Below are 27304 nucleotides of genomic sequence, written 5' to 3' on the forward strand. Positions count from 1 at the left end.
TACGAACATCAACATCAAGCGTGCCAATAACCCACTAAGCAATAAATAGGCCTACTGTTTTGTCATTTTAATCACCCATGTAGCCTACTACATGCTTACAATTTCCCAGAACTGAGTTTCAATAGGGACCGCAAACGTTCTTGTGGCTCCAGCTAGCTAACTTTTAAGAGAAAAGACAACTAGCTATATTTTTTTCTATTCCATTGTGCACTGGAAAGAGAAAAATCTTTGAACGCTAAGATTATTTGTGAAGCACGTATTTGCTCGTCCTCGTCACATATCCTACGTTGAATTCCTTTACTTTACAGACTATTAAGCAGGCTTCGCATCACAAACGCCATTTAGCCAGCAATGACCACGTGAAATCCAGCATCAATTGACGGAGAAGAGGAGGGAGCAGCGCTTCCATCTGGAGCACGCATGCTCTGTGAGTAAGATCCGGGCTTGGGGCAGGATGAATGCTAATTTCCAAGATGGCGGCGGAGGGAGGAGGGAAGGAGATGAACGAAATTAAAACTCAGTTCACTACCCGGGAAGGCGTCTATAAACTCCTCACTCACTCTGAATACAGCCGCCCAAACAGGGTGCCTTTTAATTCCCAGGGCTCTAACCCGGTCAAAGTCTCCTTCGTGAACGTCAACGACCAGTCTGGCAACGGCGACAGAATCTGTTTCAATGTGGGCCGGGAGCTATACTTTTATATCTACAAAGGCGTCAGAAAGGTAAACCGTGCGTTACATTCTCCACGCATAGGGTTGTTATATTCTGAATACTTGTTTAATGAGGTCTAGAAACAATGTTGTCCAGTTTTGCTGGATTGTGACTGACGCAGCCGAAGTGATAGTCCTCCCCCCTCCCTGCCTCCAGTTTGTTCTGCGCGTCTCTTGTAAAAGTGTTGTGGTGTGCGATACTAAGCTGACAGCTTAGGGCCTCTGTTCACCTGCAGTGGATTCCCCATGCACAATATGGCAGTGTTATGAAATCCCAAAAGTTCTCCATAAATACGTGCGTGAACTTGGGAGAGTGAACTTCATGGCGCTTCCGCTTCATTGCTCGGGACGTGGCTTGCGGTACACCGGCGGTAGCCTCATTGTGACAGATATGTTTGGCTCAGTGCGGTTCGCGTGGATATATTGGTGTCACGACAATATGGCCAGTCCAGTGTCCTAGACTGTCTAAGAACAGCTTTGTCAGTGCATGTACAGTTTAAATAAACATATGGGGAAACACTCAACTATGTGAGATTGTGTGACAGTGATGCGTGTAGCTACTTTAAGACTCGTGTGGTTTACGCTAATTGCTTGTCTTAGCAAATTGCGTGTAGCCAGCATGGACTTGTTCTGGAGCATTGGAATTTGCGATCATCGCCTACCCAAACGTAGGATATGAAACGACATCGGTGTGTGAGGCGGAATTATCAGCGTTACTTTCACGAATGAGCGGTAACGAAAGTGGTGGAGGAGGAAGGACACATTTCCAGGCTTCACAAGTCGTGAGGCAGTACTACAGTGAGCAATGTCATTTTGGATGATCGAGTGCCTCGAGCATGACTATTACTAGTGCTTTGGCCCAGAGTTGGGCACTTTGTCTCAGTTTAAATATTTTTGTAACCCCACATCTACCTGTTGTGTTGTTGTCCATTACCCGCTGGTTGAGCAGGCCTGACGCCTTAGCTGTTTTTATCGGTCTGCGCTTGTAAACAACCAAATAAACGGGAATATTATAAACTCGTATCCAGTCAGTGGACGCTCTTAATAGGGCGATTAAGGATGTCTCGTGTGAGTTATCGGCTTCCACTTACTCATGACTGAATCCTCCCTGGAAATTTCGAAATTATTCTGGTATTACTACAAGTATTAGTGGTTATTCTGCATTATTTATTAAGCGTGAATCAAAGTGTTTGATCGTTTCAAAAATTGTATTAGGCTACATCATGCAGCACTGCCATACTCCTCTGACATTGGTGATTGTGAAGATGTGAAGATAACGGGTGAAGTTTTAAATGGATGGTTCCTGACAACAAACTGTCTTTTGACAACTAAAATTAACTAAAGCTGCTCCATGTTAAATGTGAACCATTAACCGATATGGGCAAGGTGAGGTACTAGGCTATGCTCTCCAGGCCTCCAGGATAAAGCCCTTCTGACCTCTTGAAGTGGGAACGTTCTGTAACTTAGATTTCCCATGTCAGTGAAGCATGACTGCAATTCACTTGGTGCACTAAAAGGCTTTCTGAGGTTGGGCCACTGTTGCTTTCCCTTATTCATAGGCCTCTGTCTGCAGCATATCTCAGAACTTTGAGTAGCATTTTAAATATGTATATGTAAACCTTATCAATGTGTTGCCCTTACCTGCCACATGCCATTGTGGTTATACCCTTCATGATTCCTGGAAAGCATGTGTCTGCTTTTAGTTTAATTCTTGTGTGTGTGCTCTTTTGGGGTGTTTTCAGGTTCTGATGCACTTATGAGAAGTTTTGGTGTTCATTTCTTAATTATCTGTTATGATAATGGTTGATTTCACTCAACCATATTATTAGCTAGCCTAGCCCAGCATGTCTAACTGGTCAGATTGGCAAATTAGATCAAACTATCATCTGTATTTATAAGTAACATATTTTAGCAAGTGTGAGCAAGTTAAATTATTGCAGAACAGATTTATTTGAAAATATTGTGCATTTGACTCAGAAGGCCTATAAAAAGTAGGCCTAGTGCTTGCTTAAATTTGTTACTGTGAGCTAAGAACAAAGTGTGGTGGATTGTATCTGGGTCAATGGAAGTGTGGCTAATTACAATTTTCAGGGTTGCCCCAATTTGTCATTTGACTTAGCCCAGTGATGCTTAAACATAATGCAAATGTTTTATTTCAGTTGCAGCATCATTAGGCCTAGACATTTTCTCAGAATATTTAGTGACTATTCATTGGATGAATCCATGCTTATAATTTCTTTGTTGAAACTGCTATCAGTGCCACTCTGGCTAGATGTTGTTTTGGGGGTATATCAGATAAACAGACTTTGTTCATCTGTAAATATAATTCCTCACATATAAAAATTATTATTTTTAAAATTTGGCATCTCTAATCCTGCCCGAATTTGCAAACTACAGTGCCCTCCAAAAGTATGATTAATGATAGTGTGAAAATTTTGCTGTATAGTTAAGGCATTTGGATTTGAAATCAAAAGATGAATATGAGACAAAGGTACAGACAATCAGTTTTTAATTAATGACACTTACATGTGTATACGTTTTACAGAGATAGCTGTTTTTGTGTTGAATTCTGCCATTTTAGGCTATGCGAATGTAAGTTAATGGATTGACTTCAAATCGACATTGACGCGAATCATTTGGTATCTTCTTTGGAAATGCCTCTCCAGGCCTTCACTTCAGCCACTTTCAGCTGACTTTGTTTTGGGGGGTTTCTGCCTTTGATCTCCTTTTCAGAAAATGAAATGCATGCTCGATTGGATTTAAATCAGGTGACTGACTTGGCCAGTCCAAAACTTTCCACCTTTTCCCATTGATGAATGCTTTGTTTGCATAGGCAGTGTGTTTGGGGTCATTGTCTTGCTGCAGGATGAAACGGTGGCTGAGAAGGCTGGAGGAATTTCTTTGTACATAGCCAGACAAAATCCGTACACTTTCAAATTAATCCTACTGCTGCCATCCTGCATTACATCATCGAGAAAGATTAATGAACCTTTCCAAGAAGCAGCCATACATGCCCAGGCCATGGCACTATCTGCTCCATATTTCACAGATGAGGGGGAATGCTTTGGATCAGGGCTGTTCCTTCCTTTCTCCACACTTCCAGCATTTCATCGCTTTGGTAAAGGTCTATTTTGGTCTCATCTCTATATAAACTTTGTTTAAAAACTCTCCTGATTCATATTTGTATTTTTTGGCAAATTCTAATCTGGCCTTTTGATTCTTGCTGCTAATGAGAGGTTTGCATGCTGTAGTATAGCCTCTAATTATGCTTGTGAAGTCTTCAGTGTACGGTGGCTTGTGATATTTTCACCCCTGCCCTCTGGAGACTGGTGGTGATGTCACAGACAGATGTTTTAGGGTTTTTCTTCACAGTTCTAAAGATTCATCTGTCATCAACTGTACTTGTCTTCCTTGCCTAGCTTGTACGGTGTTTATTTCTGAGTCCACCAGTGGTTTTTTCTTTTTCAAGACTTTCCGAATTGCTGTACTTGATGAACCCAGTTTCTGTGCTATCCTACTTAATGAATTCTTCTGTTCTCTCTGCTTTCAGGTTAGCATTTTTTTAAAGCTGTAGTTAGTTCTCTGGTCTTCATGATGGTGTGTGCTTCTGTCTCCAAATGCAGTCTCAGCAGATGAAAAAATTCTAAAACCAAGACTAGACACTCAGTGCTCTTTTATGTGTGAACATTTAATGCAAAAGGAAACACCTGTAGCAGCAGTTAACACCTGTCAGTCATCCATTAACCTTTGTTCAGCTGAAAATGGGAGCCTCAACACACAGCTGTTTCTGTGAAATGATAAAATGTATATACATATAAATATGTCTGCAAGAATGTCTGTGCTTTTGTCTTGTACTCATCTTTTAATCTCAAATCCAAATGCCAGCAATAATTTCACCCTACTGTCACCATACCTTTGGAGGGCACTGTTTGTAAAGCACACTCGTATACGCCCCCTACTGCTGGCTTATGAGAGTAAAGGCAAGTCATAGTTCTCCTCTGAATCATGTGGGGCCAGCCAGATTCTTCTTTTCACACCTCAGCCACAAGCCGTGGCACCTGCACAGTTGGGGTGCAGGAGACTCAATCATATGTATGTGAAGAGGGCTAGCCAACCGGAGTCGCTCGATGTAAGGAATGAACACTGCAATCGCCACCAATTCAGGCCCTTCCATATATCCCTTGGGCTATATGAAGCCAATTGTGCAGCGACCCCACAGGGCTGTCAGCCACAGTCAGCAGTAGCCTGGGCCAGATTTGATCCAAGGCAGTGGTGCTCGCTCATGCGCTGCTAGCAGTGTTTTTACCGAGCAGGCTACCCAGCAGTCAGTTCCTCACATATATTGAGTTTGTTTCCACTTCCATGTTGTCTTTCTTTGATCGCAGGGGTGACGTGTCTATTCACCTTTTATGCAGTCTCTCTTCAGGAACACTACGTTCCCCTTTAAAATTTTACTGTTCAGCCATTTCTTCTTGTTGTGTTCAGCCAGAATTCAGTTAATACTCTGAATCATCATTCAATGCTAGATTTTGTCTTCACAACTGAAATGTAGTGATGAAACATTAAGCAGAAGTGTTTATTAAAATCCAGTCCTGTACATCAGAATCTTGTTAGACTGAGACTTGAGAGTGCTAGGCTGTTTAAAGCATAGCCTTGCATGGGCTTTTAGTGGACTACAGTGATGTTCTTGGTGCACTGTTGAAACGTTCTTTATGGTCTAGTGGCTACGACCATTAATGATTAGACTGTGAATGAAAGCTCAAGTGAAAACCAATTAAGAATGGGAGACCATTTTGAGGAAGAGTAGATTGCAGAGTAGAATAGAGTCATAATACGTATATATATATACACACATGCACACAGAACTGTCATATTTTGTTAGACAATATGACGGTTGAGTTTCTTGTGAAAGTTAGGCTTGTCTTATTTATTTCGGGCAGGTTTTTTTTCTTTTTTTAAAAAGGAAATACAGTGGGTCCCCATACAAGGCTTTTAAAAAACCTCTGGGCTAATAGGAATACAGCAAATTGCGGGAAATGAGGCTTCATGCTGTTGTAAAAAAATTCAGCTTTGGAGTACCTAGCTTTGTCCAAGTGGAGTGCACAAGAATTACCCTTATCAAGGATAAGGACTGTGTACATTTGGTCATGGTACATATTTTTTTTATTAAATTCATTCCTTTCAGGTCTGTGTGACACACTTTGGGGGTGCATTTCGTAAGGTTCCTGGAAAATGGACAAGTTTGGAATCAGGTCATCTTTGTTTGATGCAGGACATTCCCATGACTCCTGTCTGTTTATACTGGTTTCTGTGGCGTAACGCTGTGGCATTTGTACGGGATTGTGTATTTACACTTGTGCTTGTGCTTTGCTTACCAGGTGTCAGGCTTCACAGCACATGCGGGAACAACCGCTCTCAACATGGATTATGTGTGCAGCAGTCAAAAACAGTATGCAGCAGGTGTTTCATTTTACATGAGGGACAAAAGAAGCGATGGTCCTCCCAAAAGTCCATACCTGCTTACTTCAGTCAAGTGTGTGGTTGTTGTTACCAGGTATATCCAAGGCTGGCTAAAATGGTTAGGACCGATACATCGCTGGTAATGACGGCTATTTGGGGACTGGCTAAGGTGCGGCATCCTTGTTGAGTTTTGATGATTGTAAAGTGTGACCTTGACTAGTTAAGGGTCTGTTTTTCAAGATATAAACCGTGAGATTTATTTGACTGCCAGTGTCTCTGCAGTCCTTCAGATAATTGAAGCTAGCGGGCAGTTCTTTAACTGCTTTCATCCCATTTTTCCCAGTTTAAAATTCCCAGGAATATTTGTTTGTTCCTTTATTTTCCCCAATTTTTGTCAATGCAGACAAGCACCTGCCTCCCCTGAACGTGCTGCCAGCAGCCGTTTCTTTCTCACCGACTTGGCTACGCTGCTGCATCGGAGCAGTGCCGTTCAGGACCAGCTTGCACAAGCGGGGTGTAGGCGACTGATCAGCCAGAGGAGTAACACCTGTGCAACATGGGGACAATCCTGCCAACTGAAACCCGTACTCGCTATGTGAAGCTCTGACTAATTATGCACCCTCACTGCAGGGCTGCCAGCGGTAGCCAGAACTGGCATAATTAGGACCCAATGCCTGTTCATCCGTCATAATATTAAGAACAAATCCTGCAGTCCAGTCACCCCATGACACCCCTCGCAATTCTGTAACATTTGGCATGTTGTTTGCCCTTTTATTTTAGTTGCGGTCACATAAATATTTGTGTACCTCTTATTTTCCTTAAGGGTTAGGGTTTCCCTTAAAAAGCTGATTTTTCAACTGCTAAGAAAATTCGATTTGCCCTCAGTAAGCCTGGTAACCTTTATTGGTAAATGTAAAATTAAGAAACATTTGCTCAGCTTTACGCAAGTGTAATCTTGGTTGGTTGCATAGCATTTTTAATCATCATTGGGCAATTTAAGGCTGTCCCTGCCTGTGGCTGAGGTCTGAGAGCCCAGTCTGCACATCTTGTCAGGTGCCTTAAGGCCCCCTTACACCCCTCAAAATGAGCTGGTCCCTCTGCCAGTGCGTTGTCTGAGACTGCGGGGGGAGAAGACTGCTTCAGCCAGAGTTTTGTGTGTCTGGAGACTGTTTCAGAACTGCCCGAAGGAGAAGTAGGTACTGGACTTCATTGACTGCAGAGAGGCAGCTTTACTCTTTCTCCCTTGTTTCTTAGAATGAGGATCGCCTGCTATGTGCTGATGAAGCAAGTCAAACATGGCTCTTTTGATTGCTCCTTTGTGCATACATTCTCTCAGTTTAGAGCATGTTTGTGACCAGCTGTGCTGTCAGTTTCGTCACATAGCAGATGAGAGGTTTATCTACTTATGCATTTTCACATTTCTCTAAGAACATTATGACCGTGACGGAATGCTTGGTGTCTGTGCCGCTTTAATGATATACATCTGGGGATGCTACATTTTAAAATGCTTTTAATGTACTTTTAATGTAAGCTCTGCTGAACATGTTGACTGTTTCTGTATGGTAAATATCCACTTCATAGTTTTTATATATACTATAATTTTTTTAATGTGCGTATTGTATATCGGACAATGTCTTGGATTTTTTGGGATTTTCATATTTTTGTTGTAATTATGAGTTTATAAAAAAGAAAACCTTTTGGGAATATTTGTAAGGATCTCATCCAGGGTTTTTCCTGGCTCAAATTTGGGCTTAGGTGGTGACTGTGACAACGAATGCCGTCAGTCTAGCTTTACTGCCATCGTCAACTTGACATGTCATCTCCCTTTATTTAGCTACATTAAGAATGTAAAGTTCTGGTATTCAAGGGACCATCTCAATGCATTGAGAGGCCAAAAAAAAGTAGCAAAAATTTGCAATTGAAACAATTTTTAAATATTTATTGAAGAGTTACGTATTGTAAGTGCCAGATTTGGGGGGGGGGGATATAGCCTGTACTGAAGGATGTCTCTAAATCAACTAATGTCAACTAATGGAGTCTCTAAAAACAGCACCAGTCAGTTTCAGTTTGTGGTACTTGTTGTGACTCATCCTCAACTCAGTCCTTATAAAGAATACTTTATCCTTGTTGTATTTATTTACACTGCCTTCCTGTTCCCCCAATGGCCATAGAACATTTCCTCATTGACTTGTTTAGTCTTGTTTTTCCAGCTTGTGAATGCATTTGTAGCGTGTTTACATTAACCCAGGATCAGCTCTGTTTCAATATGAGCTTTAGCAGTATGTCATCATATGTGACTGTGTCAAGCCAATGCATAAGTGCAAAAAAATCCAAACTGCAGGCACATTGCCCAGATGCCTCGACCCCCCGTGTTTGGCCTGGCAGGTAAAGACTGAAGTGTTATAGTCTCAAGTATGCTCACAAGCACCTGCTTAGCAGGTGCTCACCCTGTCGAGAGCTCGTGTTTCTGAAGAATTCTAGTAGGGCCGGAAGCTGAAAGAGCATGTTGTTTTTTTCATTCATGTTGTTTTACTTTAGAATCAGTCCAAATCCGCTGAACAGTTTAACTCATTTGACCTTTACACATGCTTCATTAAATAGAAACAGGTCACTAATGGCGTACATGTTTTTTGGAATGGTAGCCACATTTCCTAATTGTTTGTCTGAGGAGTATCTTAGGTATTTTTTTGGATGATAATTAAAAAAAAAAAAAAAGATAATAAATGTAATAATGATAAATATAGCTGCAAGCAGCAATTAAGGGGGCCCAAGCATGAGTTATGGCTTGCCAAAGTTTGGATTTTCAGCTGTTTGCCGTAGTGCCACAGAGTGGCAAGTCAAGGGCCGATGGCCAAATGGTGGAAGAAAAATAATAATAACAAAAATAAGGAATACAATGGGGTGCCTTCACGCCTTCAGTGCTTGGCCCCCTTTAATAATACTACTGATAATAATAAGCAGTTTACTAGGGTGTAACAGCCTAGAGTTTGGCAGGGAGTCTGTTTTCTGAATCTGTTTTCCTGTGGGCACAATGCTCAGCCGCAGTAGAATGCTTCCTTTTCTCCCTGCCAGACTTGGCTTTGCACTGCTCCTTCAGTGGAGCTGTGTGCCATGTCAGTGTCTCTCACTGAGCCAGAGCAAGCCTTTTCTGTTTGTTTCTCAGGATGTTCTTTTGCCCTGAAACTTCTTGTGCTTTTGGTTGGGGTACATCAGCTCTCTGTCACAAAAACACACACCCACACACTGTCAAAAAATAAAGATGGCTAGCAAGCATATTCTCTGTCTTGTATGTGAGTTATTGTGCCCTGTTCATATTTTTGATGATATACAGAATTAGACAAACTTCAAAAGTTATTTTCATGAAATGAATGAGTCATTGGCCTATGGATACCAACACCAGTAGAAAAGCATGGGTGTTATCACATCATTAATTGAGACATTTGCCGTAGACTGACAGTGGAGGCCTGGAGGTTGCGATTAGGGTGAATAATGAATGCCTGTTAATTTCATTTGTAATTTCATGACACTGCAAAAACACTGTAACAATGCAGTGTTGCAGCCAGGAAATGATGTGGTCTGATTACAGTAAAACTATTCCTGCAAACAAAATAAGTCCTACTTGAATTTCAGAAAGACGTAATATGTTTATTAAAGGGATAGTTAACCCTAAAGTGGGGTGGGTAGGGTGGCCGATTCTTGAGCCATAAATGAATCCCCCCATTATGGCACCTTCTGAGCTGTGGATCCTTCTCTGTTACCCTCTCTGCTTTCTGCCTTTTTGAATAAAGGCCAAAAAAGAGTTAATGGAGGGCAGACTATAAGTATTTTAATCTGACAATGACTGTTCTCTGCAGTGTCTTTTTGCAGATTTGATTAGCCCATCAAAAAAGGCTGCACATGGCCTCATTTCAAAATGAATGGATGTCTGTGAACAAGGAAGATATGGCTAACATTATGCTTTAAAATTACTTCGTAATACCAAAATAATGAAAACTTATCTTTGAAAAGTCATCTTTCACAAACTAGTTCATTCTAAGGTTGCATGTGCCTTTGCAACCATAGCCATAAAGATATAGCCTAACTTCTTAAGTGATCATGGTTTCATTAGAAGCTTGCTCACTAAATGTTAATGAAAAATGGAGAACATTTTTTAGTTGTTTGAACATGCAAACAGTGAACAACACCATCTATTGAAGTCAAATTTGTATTCAGTATGATCATTTGACTATGCCAGGAGTCTGTTAATTTCACATAATGTAGAAGGATTTCAAATGGGCTTCTCTGTTTCCCAGTATGTTTCTCTCATTCAAAAGGAAAATGAATAATTTCATTCTTAGGTCTATACATAGTCAAGGCTCCAGGTAGTTGATTCTTTTCATTAGCAAAAGGAATAGCATAATAAAAGCTACCAACTATTTTTAGACATCATTTTGCACCCTTGACTGATTACTGGTCAAATATTGTCTTAAGTCACAGTGCTCATAAAGTATATTCAATACACATTTTAATTTTAAATTCAGACCATTCCAAGAGGTCAGGGGACTGCAAAAGAGCCCATTAGTGATTCAGAAGCACAGGCCGCTACAAAAGGTTTATGCTTTGTTTTACAGTTGTCACTGCTGCTCCCATGCCCTGAAAGTTCAACTCATTTGCTCTGGCTTCTTTTTATGGCAGCTATTACCATTCAACAACAGTGGCAGTTTTGAATATATAAAATGACTATGCCTTGACCCAAAATGATTATTTCTGTGAATTGTTTGAACACACAGATGAAAGTAGGTGCTTGCATTCAGAGGCTGAAGTTCTTAAATAAAGCAGACTAATCAAGCCTTTGTGCAGATTACATTGTGAAGACCAAATGATTTTTCCCTGCTAATCTTCCATACCGTTTTATTTACGTATTTTAAATGGAAATCTCTGTGAAGACAACTTGCGGGCAAGAACCAGATCAGAGGTCAGGTTATGTATTTTTTTTATGGGTGGCCAGAAGGTTAAACAAGTCATTCCTTAACACTCATTGAAGTTACATAAATTATTGTTATTGTTGACTTTTTGATGTCTCTCAAAATTGTACTGCAAGGAAGAAATATGCATGTTCTGCCATTTGTAATGCTGAGAGGTGGATCGAGATGAATCCTAACTGATAACGTGTAGATGTGCTGTACTTAGCATCCTTACTCTGCGGCAGTCTTCCAGTAACAACAGAAAAATAATGGGATGCGCTAATCATGTCGAGCAAAGACCTGTAATCAGGCAAAGATGGCATGCGTTCCTCAGAAAATACAGATCGTCTCTCCCGGTCTGACGGTGATTGCAATAATTGAATAATCTTTTCTGCAGGCAGATGCAGTCAGAGCAGGGGCGGTCCAGGGAGGGTGTTGTAGATTAAACCTCAAGGTTGATGCAAGGATGGTAAAGAACTGTGGTAATGCCTAATGCATGAATGAGTCAGCTTAATAATGCATTTCCGCAGTGCACAGTATTTTTGCTATTTTCCTCACGTGTGCGTGCGTGTGTGCTTGTTTCACTCACATACACACACGCACGTGCACACACATGCACTCACGCATGCACGCACGCACAGTATGCAAGTACAACAGGGTATCTTCAGATTGGCTGAAGGGGAATAGGCAGTTTGCAGTGGCCCAAATGTGACAACGTGACGAAAAGATCTAGGGCTGCATGAAACATAATTAGATGGTCATTTTAAAATGAAGGTTCTGTATCTCAGGATTGGATGGTCCAATTTTTTGTATGGGGAAAATTTTTACAGGCTCATGGGGATTTAGTTATTACGAGAGGTGGCTGGGTGGTGTCTGTCTTCATCATTATTAAAATGACATTATTATGCTCTGTCTCAGGGTGATCTCTTGTGTACTGAAACATTGCACGCGGCTAGGCAAGTCATTTAAAATGTGCAGTGAGTGAATTTTAGGCTTGGAGTCCCATGGAGGAGGGTTTCACTCTGCCATGTATTCTCTGCCTCAATGTGCAATCAAGGAATTTGGGTTTTCATTCATATTTTCTGCATGTTTTGCTTGGGTTTTGGATGACCTCCATCAGGAGTACATATGTGTTCAAAATCAGAATGAATATTCCTCAGGTAACTATTTGAATTCCCATTTTCAGGTACACGTATGCAAATGTACGCATACTGTATATAGAGATGGTGTATTGGAACCAATGAAATGCTCTCAAAACGTGCAAACCCTGCCTTCTGATCTTATTGGCAGGCTTAATTACACCATACAATATCAGTAGAGCACAGAAAAGTATTAGAATCCAAAACATATATGTATCTGACCCAGGTCTGGTGGAAATGCCAGCTAAACTAAGATTATATGCTGGGCGAATGAACAAGGATGCCAATCGTCATAAGAATGCATTGGAGCCGTGCAGATGACAGTAGACGAGAGTGCCTGAGCAGCACTGCGTGTGTGTGTATCCTCCTGTTCTCTCTCCAAGCGGCCAGTTGAAATGTTGAAAGGTGAAGCGTACCGGAGGACGTACCGGTTCCCTCCTCCCCGCGCCGTTTATAAGCCCAGCGGGGGCGCTCCGGGAGCGGCCTCTGATGCCGCGCCCGCTGATCCGTGATTATGCGCTTGTGGATAAACGGCCCCGCGACAGGCTCGCCTCTCCGCCTATCTCTCACCTTCACCCTGTTTACCTTAGGAGTACGTGTGGAGAAGTGTGCCCTTGTGGGAGGGGTCAGGCTTTGTAACATGTGCAGGATTCCCAAGTTTTAAAGCAGTTCTGAAGCGATTGTCAGCGTTTTTTTTTTTCTTGCTGTAATATCAGGAATTTCCTGTTTGCAGATGTGCTGTTCTGAAGGAGGTGGGATGGGGGGTGGGGGGTTGGGGGGGATCCTCTACTGACTGAAGTGGCGGAGAATAGTTTGGCCTGTGATTGGTTTCTCTGCGGCACCTCTTCTCTGTGTACCTCTCTCCTCTTCCCTAAACCCCCTCCCATAACTATCAAAAAAAAAAAAAAAAAAAAAATATATATATATTTTTGGTTCAGACTATCTTGTTTCTCCTTAATGTATGCTATCATAGTAAAGGCTTTTTATCTGCATTTTGTTCAATGGACTTAAGTGGACTTGATCCTGAGTTTGGTTACACTGTTGTAAGTCGCTCTGGATAAGAGCGTCAGCTAAATGCCTATAATGTAATGTAATGTAATGATAGTTCCCCTTGAATATTACCCTTGATGTTTGTGTCTGGCAAGGAGAAAGCCAGGAAAGATGAATGTGCTTGTTTGCTGTAAATGAAGTGTCAGCCTCCAGGTGGTACTGACATGTAAAAGTGTGAAGACTCAACTGACTCAGCATCTTTCCATGGTTTTTCTGTGGAAACGTTGCTTTTGAAGAATTTAAAGAATCCCACTACCATTTGCTTTAAGCAGTTAGTACCTGTTCTTTTTTTCAGTGTTCAGTTTCTTTTCCAACTTCTCTTTCCATCCAGCTCTACAGCCTGGACTGTTTGATCAGTTGCACCTGAAAGATATTCAAATCACTCTGGACAAGCAATAGCAACAGTTACATCAGGGGAACATCACAGGAACAGCTTTGTCCAAGCTGCTAAGAAAGTTCCAGCACAGGAAAGATACACCAGCACATTTGTGCATTCTTAGCACACCACTGTACAGACTGTTTGAGGCTCTCCTGATGTTATGCACACCAGCATCCCAGATAGGACTGGTTGCCCCCATGAGCCTGTTTTGTACGCAACCATTATTAAGCCATTTTGTTTCCGCCTTTTTCCAAAATTACTGGTTTGGGTTATGTAAGAGTAGACTACCCTGTGGAGGGTTACTGTGTCATTTTCTAAGAATGGGGCCTGGGCTAAATCTTGTAAGTGGCTGTGATCTGATGTTCATAAACATAACATTGTGAATACTAAATTACCTTTCAGAAGGAACAAGGTCTTACATCGTTTTACATCTTACATCAGTTTGCCTGCTTTTTTATGAGTGAAGGTGTGTAATTATGGTTTCAGACAATTAACTCTGCGAGCAAATTATATGTTCTGTGCATTTAACATTTGTCTCAGGGCTCTGTCAATCACAGGTGTCTGAGAATTTATGGAGTGAAGACTTGGTAACACTGTGTCGTGGCTGATGAGGACAACATCAGTTCAGTTCACTAAGCAAGCAGAGTTCCATTTATGGCTTGTGGGATTGTACTCCACCCAAAGACCACTCTGTTAAATACCATCATCTTAGGTAGGGGACAGCACATTTCCCTACTCGTGTCGACCATGTAAGTTTCTTGTGTTGCATAGCAATGTCTGAGTACATACCTGTTTTCCACTGGGTATGTACAGTGTGTTTTTTGTCCTACACGCTGTAAGTCATCTTGAACCCACTGAATGGTGGCGCCACCAGGCTTTAGGGTTTTGGGTTCCGTTTCCCAAATGTGTCTGTGCTCTGCTGCCCTTGTCGTTTGTCCCTCATCTCATTCTAAGCTTGTGGTGAGCGTGCCATGAAAAGCAGGCCTTCATCTTGTCCTCGTATTTACTGTTTATTAAGTGGGTGGATGCTGTGTCACATGACTCTCAAACCAAAGCTGTGACAGTGTGTACAGTGCAGCCAGGATTGACAAATTGTGCGTCCATACCACGATTGTGTAGCTCAAGGGCCTTTCATCCTATATCCTAATAGAATAGAAATTTGTAGGTGATGTAACAAGTCTATCCAGGTTATTGCATAACATGGGGAAGGATAGGCTATGTGGTGATTTTGTACGACTGACTGCCTTATGAAATTTGCTGAATCGTTTTTTTTTTTCTCCAGCTTTTACAGTTTAACGAAGAAGGCTTATGTATACAGATGGGTTTTTCATCTAGAGCAGTCGCACAGTCATCCTAACAAGTTTCAGATCTAGGACGGATATTTTGAATCCTGTTTTATTCCAACAACCACTGTATTAAACACTGCATGCAAATAATGACTCATCACAAAGAGGATCTGTGTTCTCTATGCTTTCAGACAGGGGAATCATTCACTGCTCTTAGCTTCTCCTTCATTAATAATAATAATAATAATAATAATAATAATAATAATAATAATAATAATAATAACAACAATGATGATGAATGAATGATATGCATTGCAGATTTTTATTCATTTATGTTAACAGTTGAACACTGGTACTGACAGTACATTAGTGAACTTGAGTATATGCTTGTAAGTAACCCTTACTATAGTCTGTGTGTTATTCCTGTCTAAATGTGGAGGAGTGTGTTCAGTGAATATAACTCAAGTATCAGCATTATCAGCACATACTGCACGCTATTGATTTGACCTTTAAAATAATCATGCACCATGTTATACAACAGAGTCCAGACTGAGTTTTTTCCAAAGAGGATGATGTGATCATTCCAAATCTTTGAGTTGCCAGATTTGAATAAATCTTCAGTTGCTTAATTGTTAAAATGTTCTGCAAGCATCAGAAGCATAACGTGTTATAAATGGAAAAATGGAATGAGTGCATAAAGGTTTCTGAAGGGAAAAAGCACATTTCTGTTAGATTCTGGAGAGTATGAGGTCATGCAGTCTGAAGAAAGAGTAGTTAAAGAGCATTAAGGAAAAGGGAATGAGAGAGAGTTGGTGAAATCAGGAGGAGTGCTGAAATGTCTGGCCTGCAGAATTGCTGTCCTTGGGGTACAGCAAACTCACCATTTTGGCATGTAAATGCTGGCAGGAGACCTTGTGCCTAGAGGCTAATGTATGAACAGTCTGATGACCAATACTCTCAGTTGCTACCTATATATCTGACTTGTACTTGGGCTGAAGTTAAGAAAGCCTGACCACCCGGCTCGTTTAATATGGAAGATGCATCATTTTAGGAGCACCAATCCAAAACATCCCTTCACAAGTCCAAAACGTTTAGTGACACTACAAAGAACATCTCGCCTGATCTACTGAATTTAATGCATCTCAGTTTTTTCTGGCCTGCAAAGTGTTCATCTGTTTGTCTTTGCTGAATGGATAACGACAATTCATTACGTTTTACCCAGGGAGCCTTTGAAATCCATTCAGATTCGTTTATCCCTTTGAGCCGCAGTAAAGTACGCGGAGCATTTAAGAAAGCGCTACCCGGTGCCTCCATTCATGTTTTTAGGATACGATTAAAAGGAACAGCTGTTCGCTTTAAGGAGCTGAAGTGCTGCCGCCTTTCCCTATCGCCGTGGAGACCGTGAGAGATGATGCTGAGTCGGTGGTCAGGGAGAGCTGGAGATAGAAGGAGCTGATCTGTTACATTGTACAGATTTCCCCTGCAGCTGCCTGCTCTTCAGTGATGCTGCTGCCGGTATAAGTACGGAGTGGATTCAGTTAGGGAAGCATACATATTCATCGCTCAGTCTCTATGCACTCGTTTTCACTCGTTACATCAATCCACACTCTCAGAAACAGGTACTATTTTATTGCAAATTCTCAGTACAAGTACAGAACCTCCTGTGAAAGGTTTTGTGGTGGTACAATGAGGGTCATAAAAGTCAAGCTTTGTTAAAGAGGTGTCATTGCGGAACAGAACTTTAGCAAATGTTTGCTTCTGATAGCACAAGGTTTTTACTGTCACCCACTCATGCGGTGATGTCAGAGTTATTGCTGGATAATTAACATGTAGCTTTGTGAAAGGCAAAAGAGGTAGTGCTGGCATATGCCGTTAATCTCTGACTTGTGTGAGCCACATATAATTCATAGACAATTTGAGATCTGCTGTAATTGATTTAAATGGCATAGCTGTCCTTTTTATTGCCCGAGAAGACTTTTTCTTCCATCACTGTGAAAGCATCAGTGAGTGATTATACCATATACTAATGAATACCCCCCATCGCAATCTATTTTTGTGATCGCAGTTTGTTTCCTAAGTTCTTTTAAGTTAAACAAATACCACTGTTACTGCTGCTAATATTATTATTATTATTCAGGACAAATAACACATGCCACATACAGAACTGAATTCAGATCAAGCAATCAATTTGTAAAGGTGTCGATGAACAGGTTAATAATAATTAGGTATTGTTGACTTTGTTAATAATTCTCGCTTTGGTGCCAATTTCATAATGCTAAGAAAGCCCAAGGATTTCAATTTGTGAAAACTGGCAGTGCAGTTAAGATCCTGGTAAAGTGAGATTTAATTGACAATGGCAAGTTAATGAGCACATTAACACATCAAATTGATGCAATTAGCACATTAACAATTAAGCACATTTAGGTCTGTTGGATGACATGTCCTTCTAAAGCGCTGTCAGCAGTCTAATGACACCCCACTGTAATTGAATCCGGACCGGTGGCTTGTAATTGGCTGTAGCGTTGCACAGGGAGGGCCTGTGGTGTTGCTCTGACTCATCAGACAACAGGCCTTCCTCCGGTCAGTTAAGGGTGTGCAGTCTGCCTTGTCCAGCTGCATGAAGTCCTATGATGCAGTGACTGCAACTCGGATGATTGAATGGAAAGAATTAACTGCTGGTTACTTGTGATTTGGATGAAATGTTCACGTCTGTAGTAATTGACAAAGGGATGGCTCAGTGATGGTACAGGCCTGTTGTATCAGAAGCGTGTTTGGGGGGAAAAAAACTGTTGTTTAGCTCGTAAACAAGCAGCATTTCTTGGGTCATGAAATTCTACCATTTGAACCAATCCTATTAGGTCTTATTCTCCATTTTCTCTAGAAGAGTGGATATCCTGGTCACTGTTGACTATACTTTCTGAATTAAAGAAGAATTGCTTGTGCTTCTGAAGGAGTTCTCCTGTACTCAAGATACGAGTACATTGGTAGGGTACCTTCAACCTTAATTTCCTCTTCAATTTTCTTTCTTTATTGAATTCTGAATGAAAATTAGTATATGAAAAATGTTTTAATTAAAATATTTTATGTATAAGTATGGATCTCCTCTGGCTTTCTTACTCTTTTATAGATGGTTCTGTTTGTCACCACTCTTCATGCCAAACGTCTCTGAGGAATAGTAGCTATTCCTCCTGCTCCAGTTTGGCCAAACAGTGCTAGTTTGTGAGGGAGGGAATGCATATTCAGTGGTATATGCATCCAGGATTCTATCCTTAGTAGGATAATGAGGCAAGTGTGCACCTGTAGCATTAGTCCACTGGGATTCTCCCTCTCAGATTCAGTGTACCCTGAGCTGTTGCTTTTGTTTGTCATCCTAATGTGTTTTGACAGTAAATTAAGAAGTCTAGATTTTTCTGCCTGAATTGAAACTAGGAGCTGGCAGTTTATTCAGTGTCCAGGGCCCTCCTTCACAGTAGTTTAAGGTCTTTCCCCTCTCTCTTTCCCCCTCTTTTTCTCTCTATCCTCCCTTTGTTCCTTTCTTCCTCTGTTGGTCTCTTCTCAACACCTCGCCCCCTTGCTTCTGAGGGATTTTATGGAGCCTGTGGGACTGGAGAGTCAGTTGCATCATACTCTGGTGATGTGCTTATGCCCCAGTAGGCACCAGGCTCATCTCCGATGTGTCCAGCTGTCTCATCCTCCACTGTGAAATTTCAGTTTTTATGATTCATTCACAAACGGTCCTGAGTCATCAGAATGTCTGGCTGATGAAGGTCATCTTTTGAAAGTATTTTTTGACTGTCTTAATTGACCGTTCATGTCTTGGCAAAAGCTGGAGATTCTGGGCCTGCCAGTGGATTTAGAGATTACAGCTTTATTTGACCACCCTGTACTTAGGGTTTTCAGTGGAGCTCGCAATCCTCAAAGTCTGTATGTTTGATTTACACATCGTGGGGGATACATTTGACCATTGTCCTACAGGCTACCAGTGCACACATGCACATACACACATGCATACATGTACAAACACAGACATGGACACACAGTACCACCACATGCAGAGTTCCTTTTTTGATGCCCTGGTGGTTTGGTTTAAATACAGAGACAAGGGTAGGAAATGCAATGAGGGGATGTGGAAACAGAGTTAACACTTTATGGTGTGGATAGAAATGATGTTCAATAGTTAAGGAAATTATTGGTGCAGACATCTATCCCCTCATCCCCAGTTAAATCTACTGCCCACGCACTCATCACCTGGTGGTTTCTGTTTTGGCATATTCTTTCAGTTTAACAGTAATAACGAGTAGTCCCTTCCCTGCTGGTGTGTCCTGGTGGTGATGGCACCAGATTCCTGTACTGCATGAGAGTGGTGTGGTGAGAATGACTAGTGTTTTCCTGAGAGTTTGCACAGTCACCATCACTCGCCACCTGCTGGCAAATAGATGAAGCGCAGCCTAAAAAACTCAAATTCTCATCACCAGTGGCTCTTGGCATGTAAAAAATTGGGTGCCTTCTTATTCTTAAAAAAATTTGAGAATTCAACCATGTATATGACTGAAATACTTATGTGCAAAAGTTGTAGAACATGGTCCAAATATGTGCTTACAAACGTTTGATTTGTGTTTGAACACTTATGAATGTACACAGAAGAGCTCCCTCAAACTTTTCATTATTGACTTTTCATACCTCATAATTGGAATTCTCAATAAGCATTGTTCCATGCTACTCCACAAATATTAGCGTGCTTACCTGCTTTCGTGCACTAGAGGGTAACCACTCACATTTTGGCCGTGAGCACAGCTTTGTCAGACCTAACGGCAGTGGGTGCGCTTCACTCCGATGGCAGGTTCCTCCAATGCATTACCGTCATCCCGCACTGTGTCCGAATGCAGCCATGTCCCCTCAGCAGCCCCCCGCAGGGACTGTGGACCCTCGGCGACCCCCCTCAGGGACCCCGGCCTGGGGGAGAGTCTTACAGGATTAGACCCAATCCTTTAGTCAATTAGCGCGTGGCTTTAACTGCCAGAAACATTAAGTTCAAATTAATTTTTCACGCTGTCTTGCTTTGAGGGGATTTGGGCCCCTCAGCCTTTAACAACCGTTTCGCTTTTGTGCTTGTCTTACGTCCCCTTTTTGCATCAATTTTTTTGTTTTTCTACATTGTGTAGAATACAAGCAGGAAAATTGTTTATTTTTATTTTTTATTAATTACTCATTTTTATTTATTTTGACAAAGAAAAAGATGACATGATTTGAGTTAGACCTAGTCACTGGATTTTAGGTTGAATGCTCTGGTATTGCGTGTAACCTGGATGTTAGCAAACTGTGACAAGCCCAGTTGATTCTGAATAGTCTCCCTAGCCATTCGTTTACCAGCATTAGGATCGAGTAGTTGATTCTGCAGACACTAATGCAGAGTGCAGGGCCTGGCCGTGGCAGAATGTGAAACAGTTTTACTGTACTCACGCACACACACTGACTCTATTTCTATCCCCACTTCACTTCCATTTCCAGTTTTGGCACAGCTCTCTGTTTAAATCCCTGTTTCAGCCATTCTGATGTTGGCTGCACAGTTTTCTGCCTGGCCTACATTACTGCTTAATCTGTGAAGAAGCAGGGATAATTGGTATGAACCAGTCATTAAAAAGGCAGATCTCCTTTTAACTTTACCCTTTACCCACGTCTTTGATGGATAGTTTGTGCATTTTTGGGTCCTCTGTCCCTCTGAAATAAAGCCCATAACCGTTATGATTACGTGTTTGTGTTTGCGCATTGACTGCAGTGGAATAGACTTCATTCAGTGCCTTTCATATACAAACACTGTGGCACGGGACTGGAGTCCATGTAACTGTATTTTGTATCTGCTTTCCTATGCCTTGAGCGGAAAGATTGTTGCCTTTTTGCTTGAACTGTCCAGTTTTGTGCCACTTCAGTTCACTGGAGTGAGCAGAGTCAGAGTTGGGATGGTCAGTTGGTAGGCCTGGGCAGCCTCGTAATGGTGATGCAGGAGGCTAATTCAGCTCGTGATAACTGGTCTCGCGCACACACTGGGGGGAGGGGAAAGTTTTCACCTTGGATGTCTGAAGTGCTGTTTCCATGGTACTGGAGAGCTGGTATCAAGAGGCAGGGTTGTAATCGGTTCTTTCTCCTCCAGTAGGATTCATTTGGTGTCTTGGTGGGTTTTTTTGGTACAGAAATTATGTAGCCCAAGGATGAAACGCCACAAAACCTGCCTTTGTTTAAAGGCTGAAGGTGCAGCCCTGGAATATGTGAACTGTGTCTGTGTTTTCACAGGATCCTTTTAATCAGTTTTCCGTATGGTCATGTTTTTGTGTTTCTGTCTGCACATGTGTGACCGAGTGGATTCTGCAGATCTTTCCCTCGCTGCCTCCAAGGCCCCAGAGAACACCTCATTCAGTTAGCTGCTGTGTCCTCCATCCTGTTCTCTTCTCCCCATCTGCCGTTTAGTCTGACCAGAGGAAAAACAGTCCGGTCACTGCCCCCAGTGAAGTTCCAGCTGAAGATGTCTCTGTATTATATTGTCATAAATCATTTTGTTTTTTTGTTTGGGTTTAAATCTATCAGGTCTACATTTGAGAATTATTTGTGTTCCTTGGAATTTCTGTTTAATGCGTCTTAAGTGGATTACTGGTCTTCACATTTATATTTAATTGTTCACATACCTATTATCTCTGGAGAATATTATCTACTGAATATGTTGCTTTGGCAGGAGTGGAACTGTAAATGTGAAGGGAACAGACCTCATTGACCTTATTTAAGCACACTACTTAGCTGCTCTTAAACAGTGCACGTTTCCTGTTTACTCTCATCTCATGTTGTGCTATTTCTGTACACTCATCAGAAGGTACACTGAGGACTTTAGATTGAATTGAAACTAATTTAAGAGGTTGTGCCAGGGAATCACAATTCATTTATACTTAATTATACGTATAGCATGTGATGTCCGGCTGAATTGTTATCTAATCTACAGACTGAATTTGGCCATGAAGCCTTAACCAAACCATGGTACTTAAATTTAGAAAATGTACTTAACTTGCATCACAACATTCCCTTGAGAAACTTACGTGTGGAACTTTGATACATCATACATTCACCAACCATTTGCCTTGATCATATATGACTGCATAGGATTCTGTATGCTTGGTTTGTGCAATCAAAACCTTTAAATGAGTTAATCTGAAGCTGAGTTAGGATTTATATGAAATAATGATAGCCTGATGCAAAAACTGCATTATATTTCAATATTTATTTGCTTGGCATAGGCCTATATCCTTGTCTGGGCTCAAAGGTTACAAAAGCATTATTTTGCGATTCTTGGATTCACACATGCAAACACTTGGTTCGAAATGTGGCTCCCTGAACAATGTACAGTGCAATTTGTTTGTGGTAAGGTTGGAGTATCTGTGCTCGCACTGGTGAAACGGTACAGTGGGAGCGGGAGAGAGGCGCCGCTCACCTCGTGCATTTCCGTGTGTCGCAGGCCGCCGACCTGAGCAAGCCCATAGACAAGCGGATATACAAGGGAACGCAGCCCACCTGCCACGACTTCAACCACCTGACGGCCACGGCCGAGAGCGTGTCCCTGCTGGTGGGCTTCTCCGCCGGCCAGGTGCAGCTCATCGACCCCATCAAGAAGGAGACCAGCAAGCTGTTCAACGAAGAAGTAAGTGCTGCCGAATTACCCACGTTCCACGCATGAGGGGCGTCTGTGCCACGATGCAAGGGCGGGCGTGCATAATACGAGTTGCGGGATCCCGAATGGTTTTTTTTCCGTCTTTTTTTTTTCCTGATCGGGACCAGATCGTAAGAAATCGTAACGTCGCAAACCGCAAAATACGAGATACCGATCCGACTGGCTTATGGGCTCCCGATTTGCTTTCTGACATATCGGGAAAAATTTGGGCACAGTCGGCTTGAATTTGTCAGGTGTGGCAGATCATATGAGCGATTCTGTGTTTCGATTCCCGTTGACCAATCAGGAGGTGGCTCCGTGTATGACGTTCTGCCCGCTGTCCTTTGCCGACGGTAACGTCATCTGATCTAGTCGGGAGCTCATATAGTCTATGCTATCATCCGACCTGTTGTCACAGTCTGAACCTCATTAAGTGTGAGAGGGCATCCGAACTCCCGACGTCGTAACCCGTGAGAAAATCGTATAATGTACGCCCGCCCTAAGCTTCACATCTCTCTGCATTTAGTATCTTCTTTTTTTCACCCTCCCTGAAGGTGTTAACAGTGTCTATTGTGTTGGGTGGAAGCTTCCAGCGTACGGGCTGTCGGTACGGCGTGATAGCATTTTCACAGTGGGGGATGACGGGGAATGATGGAGAATGCGGCCCTTTGTGTGCTGCGGTCGTCTGCACTGGACGGAAGGACGGGATTGGACGGGCGTGGAAACCGGGAGGGAAGCTTCTAGCGACCTGAGGACACCGGCATCCAGAGCGATAATTCGCAGGAAATGATTTATTTTAATCAAAAGATTATCGCGCTGTCAGTTGTTTAAGGGTCGTTGCACATGTTTCAGCTCGAGGCTCCGCTGCTGAACTCCTCCGTTTGATCGCTCAAGCGGCGCAGATTTACGAGGCACGCGGTAACAGAGGAGGGGGAAAAGTAATTTTGTTGCCGCGGTTGAATTTAATCCGCCTAGTGACATTTCCATTAAAAATGCAATTAATGGGGAAGGCTTTGTTGAGTTACTTTTAATAACGGAAGTTAACATCTGTTTTGTTTCCCCTCCCCGTCCCTCCTCTCTCCATTCTTCTTCCCGCCCGTTTCTGTCAGAGACTAATAGACAAGTCGAGGGTCACCTGTGTGAAATGGGTGCCGGGCTCGGAGAGCCTCTTCCTGGTGGCGCATTCCAGCGGTAGCATGTACCTCTACAACGTGGAGCACACGTGCGGCACCACGGCGCCGCACTACCAGCTGCTCAAGCAGGGCGAGAACTACGCCGTGCACACGTGCAAGAGCAAGTCCACGCGCAACCCTCTCCTCAAATGGACGGTGGGCGAGGGGGCGCTCAACGAGTTCGCCTTCTCGCCCGACGGCAAGTTCCTGGCCTGCGTCAGCCAGGACGGCTTCCTGCGCGTCTTCAACTTCGACTCGGTGGAGCTCCACGGGACCATGAAGAGCTACTTCGGCGGGCTGCTCTGCGTCTGCTGGAGCCCGGACGGCAAGTACCTGGTTGCGGGCGGCGAGGACGACCTGGTGACCGTCTGGTCGTTCCTGGACTGCCGGGTGATCGCACGCGGTCACGGACACAAGTCCTGGGTGAGCGTGGTGGCCTTCGACCACTACACGACCAGCGTGGAGGAGAGCGACCCCATGGAGTTCAGCGGCAGCGACGAGGACTTCCAGGACCAAACGCACTTTGACCGCGACCGGGCCAACAGCACGCAGTCCCGGCTGTCCAAGAGGAACTCCACGGAGAGCCGGCCGGTCAGCGTCACGTACCGGTTCGGCTCGGTGGGCCAGGACACGCAACTGTGCCTGTGGGACCTGACGGAGGACATCCTGTTCCCTCACCTCCCGCTGTCCCGCACGAGAACGCACACCAACGTCATGAATGCCACCAACCCCCCCGCGGGCGTGGGCATGGGTGTGGGTGTGGGCGTGGGAGTGGGAGTGGGCGTGGGAGTGGGAGTGGGAGTGGGAGGGAGCGGCGGAGGAGGCAGCGGGAGCATCGTCATTAACAACAACCCCGGCACCAACGGCAACAACAGCGGCGGGAGCACGCCCGGCAACTCCCTCCCGGCGCCGTTGCCGCGCTCCAACAGCCTCCCGCACTCGGCGGGCACCGCCGCCACCGCCAACAGCAAGAGCGGCACCGCGGACGGCGCCGTGGCGTCGGGGGTCAGCAAGTTCGCCACGCTCTCGCTGCACGACCGCAAGGAGCGTCACCACGAGAAGGACCACAAGCGCAACCACAGCATGGGCCACATCAGCAGCAAGAGCAGCGACAAGCTCAACCTGCTGGCCAAAACCAAAACGGACCCCGCTAAGACCCTGGGGACCACGCTGTGCCCTCGCATGGAAGACGTGCCCTTACTAGAGCCCCTCATCTGTAAAAAGATAGCACATGAAAGACTCACTGTCTTGATATTTTTGGAGGACTGTATAGTCACAGCCTGCCAGGAGGGATTTATTTGCACATGGGCGAGGCCTGGCAAAGTGGTAAGTTCTGTGGTGAATTGAAAAAGAGAACTGCTCCTCCCCCTGGTATAGTTTTTCCCCCAAACACATAAACACTGGTCCTTTTACTTGCAGGGCAGGGAGTGTCTCTTGGCGGGACCTTCTGGTCCTAATACGTCATCTAGGCTCACAATGCAACACTGACAGTGTGTGTTAGAAATGCGTTGCAAAACCACTGTCACGTTTCTGTTTGGCTATGACTACAGCTGCGCTAAACTTCTTTGGCAACTGGTTTCTAAAAAAACACTCAGAAAAGCAGTACTTCCAAAGTAAGCACATTCATAGAGTTAGCTTCAGAACCATGGAGGAAGAACGGCCGTAGCCTATAGCTTTAGCAGGCCCCATATTTGTATGTATGGTGACCCTTCTTCCTATAAGACCACATATAGAGGAGCAGCTGCAATACTGAAGAGAAAAAATGATTGGCCTTAATGAGCTTTATAAAGGTAGTGTCTATAATCAAACCACAGGCAACACACTCCAAACTTGTTCACACTGAACCTCAATACCACATGACACCCCCTAGTGTTGGGAGGAGTCCCACAGCAGTGGCCTTACAAGTGGGAAGGGGAAAGGGACGGTGGAGCTACGTAAATGATCTTGTTCCTTATCAAGTTGTCCAAATGCAACTCTCCTTGTTTTCCTTTCCAGGGTTTATTGTCATCCCAAAACCAAGCCAACTCTCCTAGTGGAACTGTAGTATAGCCACCGTATTTCTGCTGCTAAGAAACCCTCATCAGAGACATAATGTCGTCAGAGCCTGACACTGGCCTTCGCTCGCACAGCATTGCAAGTTTGGTTTTTGTTTTTTTCTTCCTTTTCTTTTCTCGTGTTTGGTCTTTCTATGGTTTTAAGAAACGCGCCCCAGCGTATGGCTAAAGTCCACGAACACAAACGTAAAAGGGCGGGGCGCAATTTTGGACGGTGGCAAACAGTATCCCAGCAGTGTCTTTTTATTTTTTGTTTCCTTCCCATCGCCACCACGGTCCCTCGGCTCTTGTCTCTTATGTTTGCTTTCAGTGGAGACGGCACCTGACCGTAAATCGGTCTTGGGTTTTACTGAAGCCCGTTTTTTTGGAATGGTGGTAACTTGGCTATCATGATACGACCTCATCATGCCTGCTTAGTAGATGCAGAAAAGGAACTGTTTGCCTCCATCCAAAATTCTTATAAAATTGAAACCCTTTTTCATTTGCATTATAATCTCACTATTGAATACTTTGCACTGATTTCTTTTTTTTTTGTTGTTTTTCCCCCCCGTTTTTACTTTATAACTACTATAAAGGAACAAAAACATTTGAGGAAGGCCTGGATGCACTTGGGTTATGACAAGTCACTATCTTCTGGCTTGGACTTTTTGAATCTGAAAGCTGGATGCTGCAATCATAGTTTTTTAAAAGAAAAATTGTTTGCACTTAATAGTTTGTTAGAAGAGAATGGCTTTACAATTTTTGGGTGCGCAAGGACTCCCAGACAGCTACCTGGTGGAGAAAATATTAAATGATTAAAACCTTTGTATCTATTGAGCATTTATTTTAATATTGTTTCAGATTAAAACATTGCTCTGTATTATATGTATAAAATTGTAATTAAGTGATTGATGGGGCAAAGACAAATGATCATTACGTTAGTGGAAATTCATCTTCATTAAAGGAAAATAGTGAAAATTTCTAATGCAGAAAAGTATACATCTTAATAATATTAAAACAATCTTGGATATGCAGATTTTTGTTTTTCTCTTCTGTTGTACAAAAGATCATTCAGATGTATTTTTCTTAATTAAATGTTTGGTATAGGAGGTCTTTGTATCAAATGCTCTTATCTCCAAGATGAAGCTCAAATGCTTACTTATTGTTACGGATTCACAAAATGTACAGTAGTGGGGCAGAGGAACAGTCGAACTCCGCAATTATTTGAAGCTCAGGAAGTCTATGGTAGACTAAAAAATATGATATTTTGCTTAACATCATCAATGCTATTCTATGTAACATTAAGTAGCATCCACTAGGAACTACTAAGTTCAAGGTTCAGCAGTAGGACCTTTTTTTGTGTGACACTATTAAAAACAGTTCTAATGTACCTTCTTTTGTGACTTTCAATCTTTGTTAATGGTATCCATGACTGGGTGACTGCA

At 43.0% G+C, this 27304-nt stretch overlaps 1 protein-coding gene across 2 annotated transcripts; it reads left to right on the plus strand.

Moving 5' to 3' along the window:
- Positions 1–340: 340 nt before the first annotated feature.
- Positions 341–27249, plus strand: wdr20a (WD repeat domain 20a). 2 transcript variants are annotated; one of them, XM_035430782.1, is made up of 4 exons: positions 396–722; positions 22463–22645; positions 23764–25152; positions 25822–27249. In XM_035430782.1, exons 1-4 carry the CDS (start codon positions 459–461, stop codon positions 25873–25875), a joined length of 1890 nt encoding a protein of 629 aa, XP_035286673.1. In that variant the 5' UTR covers positions 396–458; the 3' UTR covers positions 25876–27249. The 2 variants fall into 2 exon arrangements, with proteins under 2 accessions (XP_035286682.1, XP_035286673.1); XM_035430791.1 differs by lacking the exons at positions 22463–22645; positions 23764–25152; positions 25822–27249 and adding exons at positions 6089–6339; positions 6574–6589 and having other exon boundaries at positions 341–722.
- The last annotated feature ends 55 nt before the right edge of the window (positions 27250–27304 follow it).

Source organism: Anguilla anguilla, chromosome 1 (assembly GCF_013347855.1).
Source record: "Anguilla anguilla isolate fAngAng1 chromosome 1, fAngAng1.pri, whole genome shotgun sequence".
Taxonomy (NCBI): Eukaryota; Metazoa; Chordata; class Actinopteri; order Anguilliformes; family Anguillidae; genus Anguilla; species Anguilla anguilla.